Source organism: Schistocerca gregaria, chromosome 7 (genome assembly GCF_023897955.1).
Source record: "Schistocerca gregaria isolate iqSchGreg1 chromosome 7, iqSchGreg1.2, whole genome shotgun sequence".
Classification (NCBI taxonomy): Eukaryota; Metazoa; Arthropoda; class Insecta; order Orthoptera; family Acrididae; genus Schistocerca; species Schistocerca gregaria.
Window position 1 is genome coordinate 261,524,396 of NC_064926.1, and position 13,617 is coordinate 261,538,012.

A 13,617-nucleotide genomic window follows, 5' to 3' on the forward strand; every position below is an offset into this window, starting at 1 on the left:
AAGTAGCTCAGCTGTTATTCCATATCTCCCTAGAGCTTTCATGTTTTTTAGTATTCTGATTGCCTCTATTGTCACTTCGAGTGTTGGCGGTGCTACTAAGGATTCTCTGTTCTGATGTTTACGTTGCTCCCCCATTTCTGTACTTCTATCTTCAGCATTTAAAAGCTCCTCAAAATTTTCCTTATAAATTTCCATATCTTTTGTTCTTCCCGAAACTGTGTTGCCACTTCTATCTTTAACGTCGTACGTCCGTGGTACTGAGAACCCCACTCGATAAAAATAAATATTATTTTGATCTTTTTCGCTTAGTTATGTAACGAACACAAGATACATGAAGAAATGGAGCGTACCTGACAAAACAAAACGTGTCATCAAGTATGATTTCCGATTTCACGTCAATATAAGAACAAATATAGCTTTGGCGTCTCGACTGACCCCACTTAGTACTCTGAAGGCTAGGTGATAAGGTATACCACTCAATCTATGATAAGAAAATTGCGGCACTGCATTGATACCAATGGTCATCACTTCGAACACCTTCTGTAAATGGACGTTCATGCCACCTTTGTGAACTTCGTTGACCTTCAAAGACCTTACTATTACACATCTCGTCTCGATAGCCCTGAAGCGAACCCATCTAGCAACAAAAAACTAACGTCATATTATGGTCCCCGTTGTCCTATGCAACATTTGTCCCACAAACTTTTCAGCTCCTATCGTACTTTCGGAGTTATTCTTGGTGGCAATAGTTAGTGACTCACCTTATTGTATATATTGTAAACAGCAACGATCCTATCACACTTCCCTGTGGTACTTCTGATATTACATTTACACTCTTCGATTTTGTTCCGTTAAGAGCGACATGTTGAGTTCTGTCTGCAAGAAAGTCTTGAATCCAACCGCAGGTCTGCTCCGATACTCCGTAAGCTCTTATTTTTTTCATTAAACGGCACCGCGAGATGGTCTCAAACACCTTACTGAAATCAAGGAACATGGCATGAACCTGAGCGCCGTTGACCACTGCGCTGTGGATCTCCTGGAGGAACAGAGCGAGCTGAGTTTCGCAGGGTCTCTGTTTGCGGAATCCATGTTGATTTTTGTTGAGGAGATGTTCATATTCCAAAAACGTCCATAATTCCACAACAGATGGACATCAACAATATAGGTCTATAATTGTGTGGATCTGTCTTATGGCCTTTCTTAAAAACGGGAATGACCTGCGCTTTCTTCCAGTCGTTAGGTACCTTTCGTTGCTCAAGCGATCTACGATAAATTACTGCTAGAAGGGGAGCAAGTTCGATCGCAAAATCTTTATAGAATCTTTTAAGTATCACATCTGGTCCTGACACCTTTCGAATACTAAGCGATTGTAGCTGCTTTCCAATTCCGCGCTCGGTTATCTCAATATCTGCCATTTCGACGTTCTCACGACGATTGAAATAAAGTGTTACAATCTTCCACGGTGAAAAAATCACGGAAGACCGAATTCAGTATTTCGGCCTTCTCTCTGTTATCTTCCGTTTCGGTGCCGGTGCGGTTGCTGAAAGAATGAATAGATGATATCAGCAATAATCGTCGATTATGTGACTCCGTAATACATACTGATAATTCTCATCCATCTCTTTTGTCATTCCCATTCAGTTGTGAAGGCTTTTGGCGACAGACCGGTCGAGTGCCTCTTTTTATGTAAACAGCTACTGAACCTGTGAATGTCTATCATACCACGAGCAAACAGCGAAGGGAAAACGGCGCTGTCATTACGATTCTGGCGAAATGAAGAGAGTTGTGCCGATCGGAATATGCCACATAGCTGCATTAAATGAAATGTCGCACTGCACGGGGTACTTCCGAGAAGGGCTGAGCAAAGCCGAGACAGACCGAGCCTCGGCCCGACCGCAGCTTGCACACTCGGCACGCGAGCGGTTTGGCACAGTGTGGCCAGCCCTGGTTTAATGGGAGTTCAAATGGTTCAAATGGCTCTGAGCACTATGAGACTGAACATCTGAGGTCATCTGTGCCCTAGACTCAGAATTACTTAAACCTAACTAACCTAAGGACATCGCACACATCCGTGACTGAGGCAGGATTCGAACCTGCGACAGTAGTAGCAGCGCTGTTCCGGACTGAAGCGCCTAGAACCGCTCGGCCACAATTAATGGGAGTAAAGAGCACTGCAGGAGAGAGGACTGCTAACGTATACAGAATGCAGTATTTTTCTATGTACAATAGAGTGTGTGTTGATATGAAAGTTGCCGGCCGGAGTGGGCGTGCGGTTCTAGGCGCTACAGTCTGCTTAAGCGTTTAAGTTATATGATAGTGATAAAATTCGCTTACCTAATATTTTCCTCTGGCTTTTAACCCTAACTCTACGCAGTAGTCTGTACACAATATCACCCCTACAGTACGCATATCGACTGGCCATAGAATCTCAGTGCTACCTGTTTGAAGCCGGAACATGCCGCTAGTTACAGATAAATTTCTGACTACACTCATGAAAAAAAAGCGACACAAACGAAAGTTGGCAGGCGTGTTTCTACACCTGAAAGACGATTTATATTCATTTTTTTCGCCAGTCCCATAAGAACGGCGCTAATAGCGGCACTATGAGGATGCAAATCAAGTTTGCTATGAATACACGCCATAACGCTGGTGAGCGTTTATTACCCTTGAAATTGGACGTGCTGACTTGATGTTAGTCAAGAATGCCTTTAAAGCGACAAAGACAGCATTATCAACACCTCACTGAGTTTTAACGAGGTCGTGTAATAGTGTTACGATAAGCTGGATGTTCCTTCTCTAATACTGCAGAAAGGGTTGGCAGGAATGCAGTCACTGTACATGATTGCTGGCAGCGGCAGTCACGGGTCAGCCGCTGTGGCAGTGCTGTTCTAGGCGCTTCGGTCTGGAACCGCGTGACCGCTACGGTCCCAGGTTCGAATCCTGCCTCGAGAATGGATGTGTGTGATGTCCTTAGGTTAGTTAGGTTTAAGTAGTTCTCAGTTCTAGGGGACTGATGACCACAGATGGTAAGTCCCATAGTGCTCAGAGCCATTTGAACCATTTGGTGGTCACGGGAATGTGTGGTCGCAATAAGATTTGACTCCTGGCGGCCATTTGGCGCTACCGGGACGGAAGACCACCGTGTTGGGTTTATACCTCTTGCGCATCGTACTGCATCTGCAGCAGCATTTGGCACTACGGTGACCAACAAACTGTTACATCGGTTACTTTAACGACAACCTCGAGCCAGACGCCCCGTAGCGTGAGTTCCACAGACCCCAAACCACCGCATTTTACGACTACATTGATGTCAAGCGAGAGCTCACTGGATGGGAGGGTGAAGGTCTGTTGTGTTTTATGGGGAAAGCTGGTTCTGCTACGTTGCCACTGATGCCCATGTGTTGATTAGAAGCAGACCAGTGAAGGGCCTGCAACCAACCTGTCTGTGTGTTAGGCACACTGGACCTACACATGGAGTTATAGTCTGGGGCGCGATTCGTTAGACTGCAGAAGCACTCTCCTGGTTATTCCACGTTCCCTGACTGCAAATTTATACGTCAGTTTGGTGCCATTCTTGGGTCAGCATTCTAGGGAGTATTTTCCAACAGGATAACACCCAGATCTGTCTCCAATCGAGCACATATGGGACATCATCGGACGACAATTCCAGTGTCATCCACAGTCAGCATTAATCACTCCTGTAGTGAACTACCAAATGCAGCAGGCACGGAGCTCCATCGCACAAGATGACAGCTTGCACCTGTACAACACAATGCAAGCACGTTTGTATGCTTGCATTCAACATTCTGGCGGTTACGTTGGTTATTAATGTACCAGCTTTTCACGTTTGTAGTGGATTATTTCGCTCTTACACTATCGTGTGATCTTGCCTTGTTAATCACTTAAATGTGTTACCTAGACAAATACAGGGTGTATCAAAAAGGATCATCCGTTTTTAAAAAAACATAACTGTTATGTTATTTGAGACATGTGCGTGAACAATGTACTGTTGGAAAGAGCAAACTCTCGAGTTTTACAAGATTCCCGCAGGGTAGCAGCAGTGTTCGTCAACCTCAGTTCTAGTAAAAATGGTGTCGGGACAACAGAAAGCGTTTTGTGTTCTACGTTTTGCGCAGTACGGGTCAGTAATAACTGTTCAGCGTGACTTCCGTGCTAGGTACGGTGTGGATCCTCCTACAGCGCAGAGAATTCGACGATGGCTGAACAGTTACAAGAAACAGGTTGTTCGTGTAAAGACAAATGGCCGGTCCGCCATAGTTTCACAAGGAATGCGCAGAAATCCGTTCGTCGTGCAGCTCGACAGTTCAACATGTTCCCGACTTCCTTCTGGCGTGTGTTGCGTCGACGTTTACTCATGAAACCATGCAAAATTCAGCTACTACAAGTTCTTCGTGAAGATGACAAACAACAATGTGTGGAGTTCTGTAATTCGTACTTGGCAAGATGGAGGATGACAGTTTTCTTCCATGCCTAGTGTTTAGTGACGAGGCGACATTTCATTTCAATGGACAGGTCAACTGTCATAATGTGAGAGTATGGAGTACGGAACAACAACATGAAGTTGTACGACGTGACAGGGACGATCCAAAATTTAATGTTTTTTGTGCAGTTTCACGTGAGAAGGTGTACGGGCCATTTTTCTTTGCCGAGAACACTGTTACAGGAAGCGCATATCTCGATATGCTTGAGAACTTCCTTCCCCCACTGATTCGAACTACTTCATTTACCAAAAGGATGAGGCACCGTCAAACTGGCATCTGGAAGCGCGGGAATTTTTAAATCAAAGGATTACTGATCGATGGATCTGTCGCACAGGACTAAATGATTCAGCCTTGCGTTACAGGCCTTCAGCGTCACCGGACCTGACTTTATGTGATTATTTCTTGTCGAGGCTGATGAAAGACTGTTTATGTGTCTCCGTTACCAACAACAATAAGTGAACCGAAAACTGACGTAACAGCAGCTGTGGAAGCTGTGACTCAAGACATTCTCGCTGCAGTGTGGGAACAATCTAAATACCATACTCGCTGCAGTGTGGGAAAAATTTGAATACCGAATTTACATACACTTTATAACCGAAATAATCTGGACGTCTTGCTGAAAATGACTTACAATTTCGTGGCGCCCTCCATCGATAACGCTGGAACTCAGTATGGTTTTGGCCCACCCTTAGCCATCGAGCTTCCACTCTCGCAGGCATACCTTCAATCAGGTGCTGGAAGGTTTCGTGGGAAATGGCAGCCCATTCTTCACGGAGTGCTGCACTGAAGAGAGGTATCGATGTCGGTCTGTTAGACCTGGCACGAAGTCGGCGTTCCAGCAATCCCAAGGTGTTCTATAGGATTCAGGTCAGGACTCAGTGCAAGACAGTCCATTACAGGAATGTTACTGTCGTGCAACCACTCCGCCACAGGCCGTTCATTATAAACAGGTGCTCGATAGTGTTGAAAGATGCAGTCGCCATCCCCGAAATACTTTTCAGCAGTGGGAAGCAGGAAGGTGCTTAAAACATCAATCAGGCCTGTGCTGTGATAGTGCCACGCAAAACAACAAGGGGTGCAAGCCCCCTCCATGAAAAACACGACCACACCATAACACCCCCACCTCCGAATTTGACTGTTGGCACTACACACGCTGGCAGATGACGTTCACCAGGCATTCATCATACTCAGGCCCTGCCATCGGATCGCCACGTTGTGTACCGTGATGCTCCACTCCTCACTACGTTTTCCACGGTTCAATCGTCCAATGTTTACGCTCCTTGCACCAAGCGAGTCGTCATTTGGCATTTACTGCCGTGATTTGTGGCTTTTGAGCAGCCGCTGGACCATGAAATCCAAGTTTTCGCAGCTCCCGCCTAACTGTAATAGTACTTGCAGTGGATCTCGATGCAGTCTGGAACTCCTGTGTGATGGTCTGGATGGATGTCTGCCTATTATACATTGCGACCCTCTTCAACTGTCGGCGGTCTCTGTCAGTCAACAGACGAGGTCGGCCTGTACGCTTTTGTGCTGTACGTTCCCCTTCACGTTTCCACTCCACTATCACATCGGAAACAGTGGACCAAGGGATGTTTATGAGTGTGGGAATGTCGCGTACAGACGTATGACACAAGTGACACCCAATCACCTGACAACATTCGATGTCCGTGAGTTCAGCGGAGCGCTCAGTTCTGCTCTCTCGCGATATCTAATGACTACTGAGGTCGCTGATATGGAGTACGTGGCAGTAAGTGGCAGCACAATGCACCTAATTTGAAAAACGTATGTTTTTGGGGGTGTCCGGATACTTCTGATCACTTAGTGTGTGCCGTGCATCTCAAGATGACATATTGAACATCTATGAAAAGGTACAAAAAGCCTTTTTGAGTTTCCCGTTCATCGAAAAACAAAATTCATTGTATATGTTAATTAGTTTCTGAACCGTAAAATTACTACTGGTTCGCCAAAGGTTATTAATCTCGATCAGTACACAAAATGTAAAGTGGAAGTAGGGCCAAGGAATAACTGGTGAAATTGCACACAACTTTGAGTAACACTCTTTATTCAAATTTGGTGCAAGACTTTACGATATTTAAAAAAATAACAATCATTTAACAAATAAGTCACAATTTACGATAGGAAAGGACTTTTAAATTATTATAAAAAATTTCAAGCCAGTAAAAGGCAAGTACAGGCAAGCAATATAACGTATACAACCCGACGCTGTATAATATTTCAAGCTCAGCTAAATTACAGGTGAATTTCACTCCATTCATTAAATGGCGCAGAATCTAACTTGTCTGCAACATATAAAGACAATCCTGTTTACAAAAATTCTCAAATTAGAAGTACCAAAACGCATGAGACATGCACACGGGGGAACATTCACAGTTAATAGCATTAAAATATCGAAAAAATATATAAAAAAACGAATTTTACAATCTTCTGCCAGTTAACTGACAAACACACGCGCTCGCCAGGTAGGACTTGCGAACTTTTAGAACGTTCTCATTTCAAGGCAACAATTTCTATCCGTAAGGAACTGCCAAACTTTTGCATGGCAAGAAGACACACTAATAACCAACTACCCGTATAAAACACATAAGCACGTTGGGTAAAAGCCTTAAAAGGTGTTGTTGTTGTTGTGGTCTTTAGTCCTGAAACTGGTTTGATGCAGCTCTCCATGCTACTCTATCCTGTGCAAGCTTCTTCATCTCCCAGTACCTACTGCAACCTACATCCTTTTGAATCTGCTTAGTGTAGTCATCTCTTGGTCTCCCTCTACGATTTTTACCCTCCACGCTGCCCTCCAATACTAAATTGGTGATCCCTTGATGCCTCAGAACATGTCCTACCAACCGATCCCTTCTTCTGGTCAAGTTGTGCCACAAACTTCTCTTCTCCCCAATCCGATTCAATACTTCCTCATTAGTTATGTGATCTAACCATCTAATCTTCAGAATTCTTCTGTAGCACCACATTTCAAAAGCTTCTATTCTCTTCTTGTCCAAACTATTTATCGTCCATGTTTCACTTCCATACATCGCTACACTCCATACAAATACTTTCAGAAATGTCTTCCTGACACTTAAATCTATACTTGATGTTAACAAACTTCTCTTCTTCAGAAACGCTTTCCTTGCCATTGCCAGTCTACATTTTATATCCTCCCTACTTCGACATCATCAGTTATTTTGCTCCCCAAATAGCAAAACTCCTTTACTACTTTAAGTGTCTCACTTCCTAATCTAATTCCCTCAGCATCACCCGACTTAATTCGACTACATTCCATTAACCTCGTTTTGCTTTTGTTGATGTTCATCTTATATACTCCTCTCAAGACACTGTCCATTCCATTCAACTGCTCTTCCAAGTCCTTTGCTGTCTCTGACAGAATTACAATGTCATCAGCGAGCCTCAAAGTTTTTATTTCTTCTCCATGGATTTTAATACCTACTCCGAATTTTTCTTTTGTTACCTTCACTGCTTGCTCAATATACAGATTGAATAACATCGGGGATAGACTACAGCCCTGTCTCACTCCCTTCCCAACCACTGCTTCCCTTTCATGTCCCTCGACTCTTATAACTGCCATCTGGTTTCTGTACAAATTGTAAATATGTCCCTGTATTTTACCCCTGCCACCTTCAGAATTTGAAAGAGAGTATTCCAGTCAACATTGTCAAAAGCTTTCTCTAAGTCTACAAATGCTAGAAACGTAGGTTTGCCCTTCCTTAATCTAGCTTCTAAGATAAGTCGTAGGGTCAGTATTGCCTCACGTGTTCCAACATTTCTACGGAGTCCAAACTGATCTTCCCAGAGGTCGGCTTCTACTAGTTTTTCCATTCGTCTGTAAAGAACTCGCGTTAGTATTTTGCAGCTGTGACTTATTAAACTGATAGTTCGGTAATTTTCACATCTGTCAACACCTGCTTTCTTTGGGATTGGAATTATTATATTCTTCTTGAAGTCTGAGGGTATTTCGCCTGTCTCATACATCTTGCTCACCAGATGGTAGAGTTTTGTCAGGACTGGGTCTCCCAAGGCCGTCAGTAGTTCCAATGGAATGTTGTCTACTCTGGGGGCCTTGTTTCGACTCAGGTCTTTCAGTGCTCTGTCAAACTCTTCACGCAGTATCGTATCTCCCACTTCATCTTCATCTACATCCTCTTCCATTTCCATAATATTGTCCTCAAGTACATCGCCCTTGTATAGACCCTCTATATACTCCTTCCACCTTTCTGCTTTCCCTTCTTTGGTTAGAACTGTGTTTCCATCTGAGCTCTTAATATTCATACAAGTGGTCCTCTTTTCTCCAAAGGTCTCTTTAATTTTCCTGTAGGCAGTATCTATCTTACCCCTAGTGAGATAAGCATCTACATCCTTACATTTGTCCTCTAGCCATCCCTGCTTAGCCATTTTGCACTTCCTGTCAATCTCATTTTTGAGACGTTTGTATTCCTTTTTGCCTGCTTCATTTACTGCATTTTTATATTTTCTCCTTTCATCAATTAAATTCAATATTTCTTCTGTTACCCAAGGATTTCTAATAGCCCTCGTCTTTTTACCTACTTGATCCTCTGCTGCCTTCACCACTTCATCCCTCAAAGCTACCCATTCTTCTTCTATTGTATTTCTTTCCCCCATTCCTGTCAATTGCTCCCTTATGCTCTCCTTGAAACTCCGTACAACCTCTGGTTCTTATAGTTTATCCAGGTCCCATCTCCTTAAATTCCAAGGTATTGAATTGAAAAAACGAAAATGGCTCAAATGGCTCTGAGCACTATATGACTTAACTTCTGAGGTCATCAATCCCCTAGAACTTAGAACTACTTAGACCTAACTAACCTAAGGACATCACACACATCCATGCCCGAGGCAGGATTCGAACCTGCGTCCATAGCGGTCGCGCGGTTCCGGATTGTAGCGCCTAGAACCGCTCGGCCACCCCGACCGGCTTTGAAAGACACACAACAGTTTTTGCTGACTAGAAACAATATAAAAAATCCACTTCGGCGTACATTAACCTTGCTTGATTATAGCCAAATATACATAAACACAAATTTACGTAAGTTACAGCTTCCAGATGAGCAGGACTTCGTTATGCAATTGACTACTTCTCACCACGAGGCAAAAGGAATTTTTCTTCTTTCTTTGAGTACCTTATACACGTGAGTCTAAGAATACTAGTTATGGCAGGTGAGAGAAAGGATCAGGTCTTAGTGCCTTGCATTTTAAACAGTACAGTCATTGGTGCCTTAGACTTTCACAGACATGGCAAAGGCTACAGTCGAATAAACCCTTAGGTAAGATAAGAGGGGAAAGAAGCAATCTGAACCATAGATTTACTCTGACTCCCCCCTTTCGTCCTCAAAATGGGAGAAATGGACCACCCTTTCTAATATTACCACCTTCCCGCGTGTGGCAGACGCAAAGGAATGGCGGTAAACCCCCCCTCCCTCCCCCCCCAAAAAAAAGAAATACGGCTGGTATAATTAGCAGGAATAAGTAAATTGAATTAAATTAAACTTCATAAAATCTGTTGACAATCAATACCCAACTTCTGGTGCGTTACGACTCCCAGGACTGAACCAACGCATCACCTCCAAATGCTCTGCCGAGCCGCCCGCTGCCAGCCGTTTCAACGGACGAAGGAAGGAGCGCCGATTTTCAGAACCTCCTCGCCGGTCGACAGCATACGGCCGAACTGCAGATTAGGCCCCTTGCGGACCCACGCTCAGGAAGATTCCTTTCGCGACGAGCAGTTAACGCCCCATGCCACGGAGCCGCTGCTCGCGCCGCTTACGCTGATGCCGCGGTCTGCATGCTGTCCTTCTAGCACCGGCAGAGAAGTGGCTTCTTGATGCCCCCAACTGCCAACTCTTCACGAGAGGCCATACAGGCACTTCTTACATTCATGCGAACAGCCCACTTTTCCCCTTTCGCGCTAGATGGAGACACCGAAGCCTTCAATTGCGACAACGGCGCCACCGCCAGGAACGGACGGCGACTGCTTCACGCTACGCGCTGCGCTTTTCAAAGCTAACTTTACTACGGCTCAGTTTCAGAAATAGAGACGTGCCAAATCGGATCATTCTTTTTGATGCACCCTGCATATTGCCGAAATTTCACTACCCTACGTTTTTTCGTGTTGCGCTCTTTTTAATTAATATATGTATACTAAGATGGTATCTGGTCTCTCGGACATGTCCGTAAGAACAGATACAGGGTGTTTCAAAAATGACCGGTATATTTGAAACGGCAATAAAAACTAAACGAGCAGCGATAGAAATACACCGTTTGTTGCAATATGCTTGGGACAACAGTACATTTTCAGGCAGACAAACTTTCGAAATTAAAGTAGTTACAATTTTCAACAACAGATGGCGCTGCAAGTGATGTGAAAGATATAGAAGACAACGCAGTCTGTGGGTGCGCCATTCTGTACGTCGTCTTTCTGCTGTAAGCGTGTGCTGTTCACAACGTGCAAGTGCGCTGTGGACAACATGATTTATTCGTTAAAACAGAGGATTTTTCTGGTGTTGGAATTCCACTGCCTAGAACACAGTGTTGGTGCAACAAGACGAAGTTTTCAGCGGAGGTTTAATGTAACCAAAGGACCGAAAAGCGATACAATAAAGGATCTGTTTGAAAAATTTCAACGGACTGGGAACGTGACGGATGAACGTGCTGGAAAGGTAGGGCGACCACGTACGGCAACCACACAGAGCAACGCGCAGCTAGTGCAGCAGGTGATCCAACAGCGGCCTCGGGTTTCCGTTCGCCGTGTTGCAGCTGCGGTCCAAATGACGCCAACGTCCACGTATCGTCTCATGCGCCAGAGTTTACACCTTTATCCATACAAAATTCAAACGCGGCAACCTCTCAGCGCCGCTACCATTGCTGCACGAGAGACATTCGCTAACGATATAGTGCACAGGATTGATGACGGCGATATGCATGTGGGCAGCATTTGGTTTACTGACGAAGCTTATTTTTACCTGGACGGCTTCGTCAATAAACAGAACTGGCGCATATGGGGAACCGAAAAGCCCCATGTTGCAGTCCCATCGTCCCTGCATCCTCAAAAAGTACTGGTCTGGGCCGCCATTTCTTCCAGAGGAGTCATTGGCCCATTTTTCAGATCCGAAACGATTACTGCATCACGCTATCTGGACATTCTTCGTGAATTTGTGGCGGTACAAACTGCCTTAGACGACTCTGCGAACACCTCGTGGTTTATGCAAGATGGTTCCCGGCCACATCGCACGGCCGACGTCTTTAATTTCCTGAATGAATATTTCGATGATCGTGTGATTGCTTTGGGCTATCCGAAACATACAGGATGCGGCGTGGATTGGCCTCCCTATTCGCCAGACATGAACCCCTGTGACTTCTTTCTGTGGGGACACTTGAAAGACCAGGTGTACCGCCAGAATCCAGAAACAATTGAACAGCTGAAGCAGTACATCTCATCTGCATTTGAAGCCATTCCGCCAGACACGTTGTCAAAGGTTTCGTGTAATTTCATTCAGAGACTACGCCATATTATTTCTACGCATGGTGGATGTGTGGAAAATACCGTACTATAGTGTTTCCGAGACCGCAGCGCCATGTGTTGTTGACAATTGTAACTACAGTAATTTCGAAAGTTTGTCTGCCTGAAAATGTATTGTTGTCCCAAGCATATTACAACAAACGGTGTATTTCTATCGCTGCTCGTTTAGTTTGTATTGATGTTTCAAATATACCGGTCATTTTTGAAACACCCTGTACCATCGGTAACCATGCAGCTCGTTAGAATGAAATTACAATGAAATGGAAGCAGGAGACCCCGGGTTCGAGTCCCGGTGCCACACATTTTCATCTGTCCCCGTTGACGTATGTCAACGCCTGTAAGCAGCTAAGTGTGTTCATTTCATTGTAATTTCACTTTTTCATTCAGTTTATTTTTCCACTTCGTACCTCTGCTGTCGTAGATTCACAGAATACGTAACATGCGGAAGGGCTCGGCAGGTAAATGGCGTGTGGCTGTGCGCAGGCAGCAGGAGCGGCACCTGGGCCTGGGGAACGCGTCGGCGCCGGCGCCGGCGGGTCGGCTGCGGCGGGCGCCGGCCGGGCCGGTGTCGGTGCGGCTGCTGGAGGCGGCGCCGCTGGCCGGCGACGACGCGCCGCTGCGCCTCGTGTACGCCGTCAGCGTGGGCGGCCGGCCCGTGCCCGCCGTCGCCGCCGCCTACGACATGCGGCTGCTCTCCGACGCCGAGGTGTCCGCCGAGCTGGGCATGCCCGTGCTCACCAAGGCAGAGCGTGAGTCCGCGCCTCCACCGTCCTCCGCTGCCGCTGCCGCTGCCGCTGCCGCCGCTACTGTCCGCAGCCTGGCTTCTGCACTCACTCGCCGCGCCGCCCACGCTTCTCACGACGCTGTACGCTTCACGACATACCACATCTCCCGATGCACTGAGTAGATAGCATTTGGCACAATTACTACTCATTTTTCTTTAAGGTCACCAGACCTCCGACTGGTTTGATCTACCCCGCGACGACTTGCTCTCCTGTAGCACTTACACCTCACGACCTCAATTATTTATTGGAATTACACTATTGTCCATTAAAATTGCCACACCAAGAAGAAATGCAGATGATAAACGGGTATCCATTGGACAAATATATTATACTAGAACTGCCATGTGATTACGTTTTCACGCAATTTGGGTGCATAAATCCCAGAACAACCACCTCTGGCCGTGAAACACAGCTTGGATGGCGTATACAGGTACAGCTGCCCATGCGGCTTCAACACGATATCACAGTTCATCAAGAGTAGTGACTGGCGTAACGTGAGGAGCCAGTTGCTCGGCCACCATTGACCAGACGTTTTCAATTGGTGAGAGATCTGGAGAATGTGCTGTCCAGGGCAGCAGTCGAACATTTTCCGTATCCAGAAATGCCCGTACAGGACCTGCAACATGCGGTCGTGCATTATCCTGTTGAAATGTAGGGTTTTGCAGCGATCGAATGAAGGGTAGAGCCAAGGGTCGTAACACATCTGAAATGCAACGTCCACTGTACAAAGTGCCGTCAATGCGAACAACAGGTGACCGAGACGTGTAACCAA

The 13,617-nt window shown here is 45.6% G+C and overlaps 1 protein-coding gene across 1 annotated transcript in view; it reads left to right on the forward strand.

Annotated features, from left to right (window-relative positions):
- Window positions 1-13,617, forward strand: part of LOC126281163 (uncharacterized) — a 299,866-nt gene that overhangs the window by 158,747 nt on the left and 127,502 nt on the right. Inside the window, exon 4 of the mRNA XM_049979834.1 lies at window positions 12,544-12,809. Within this exon, the coding sequence (XP_049835791.1) occupies window positions 12,544-12,809 (266 nt within the window). The remainder of the gene's footprint in view (window positions 1-12,543; window positions 12,810-13,617) is intronic.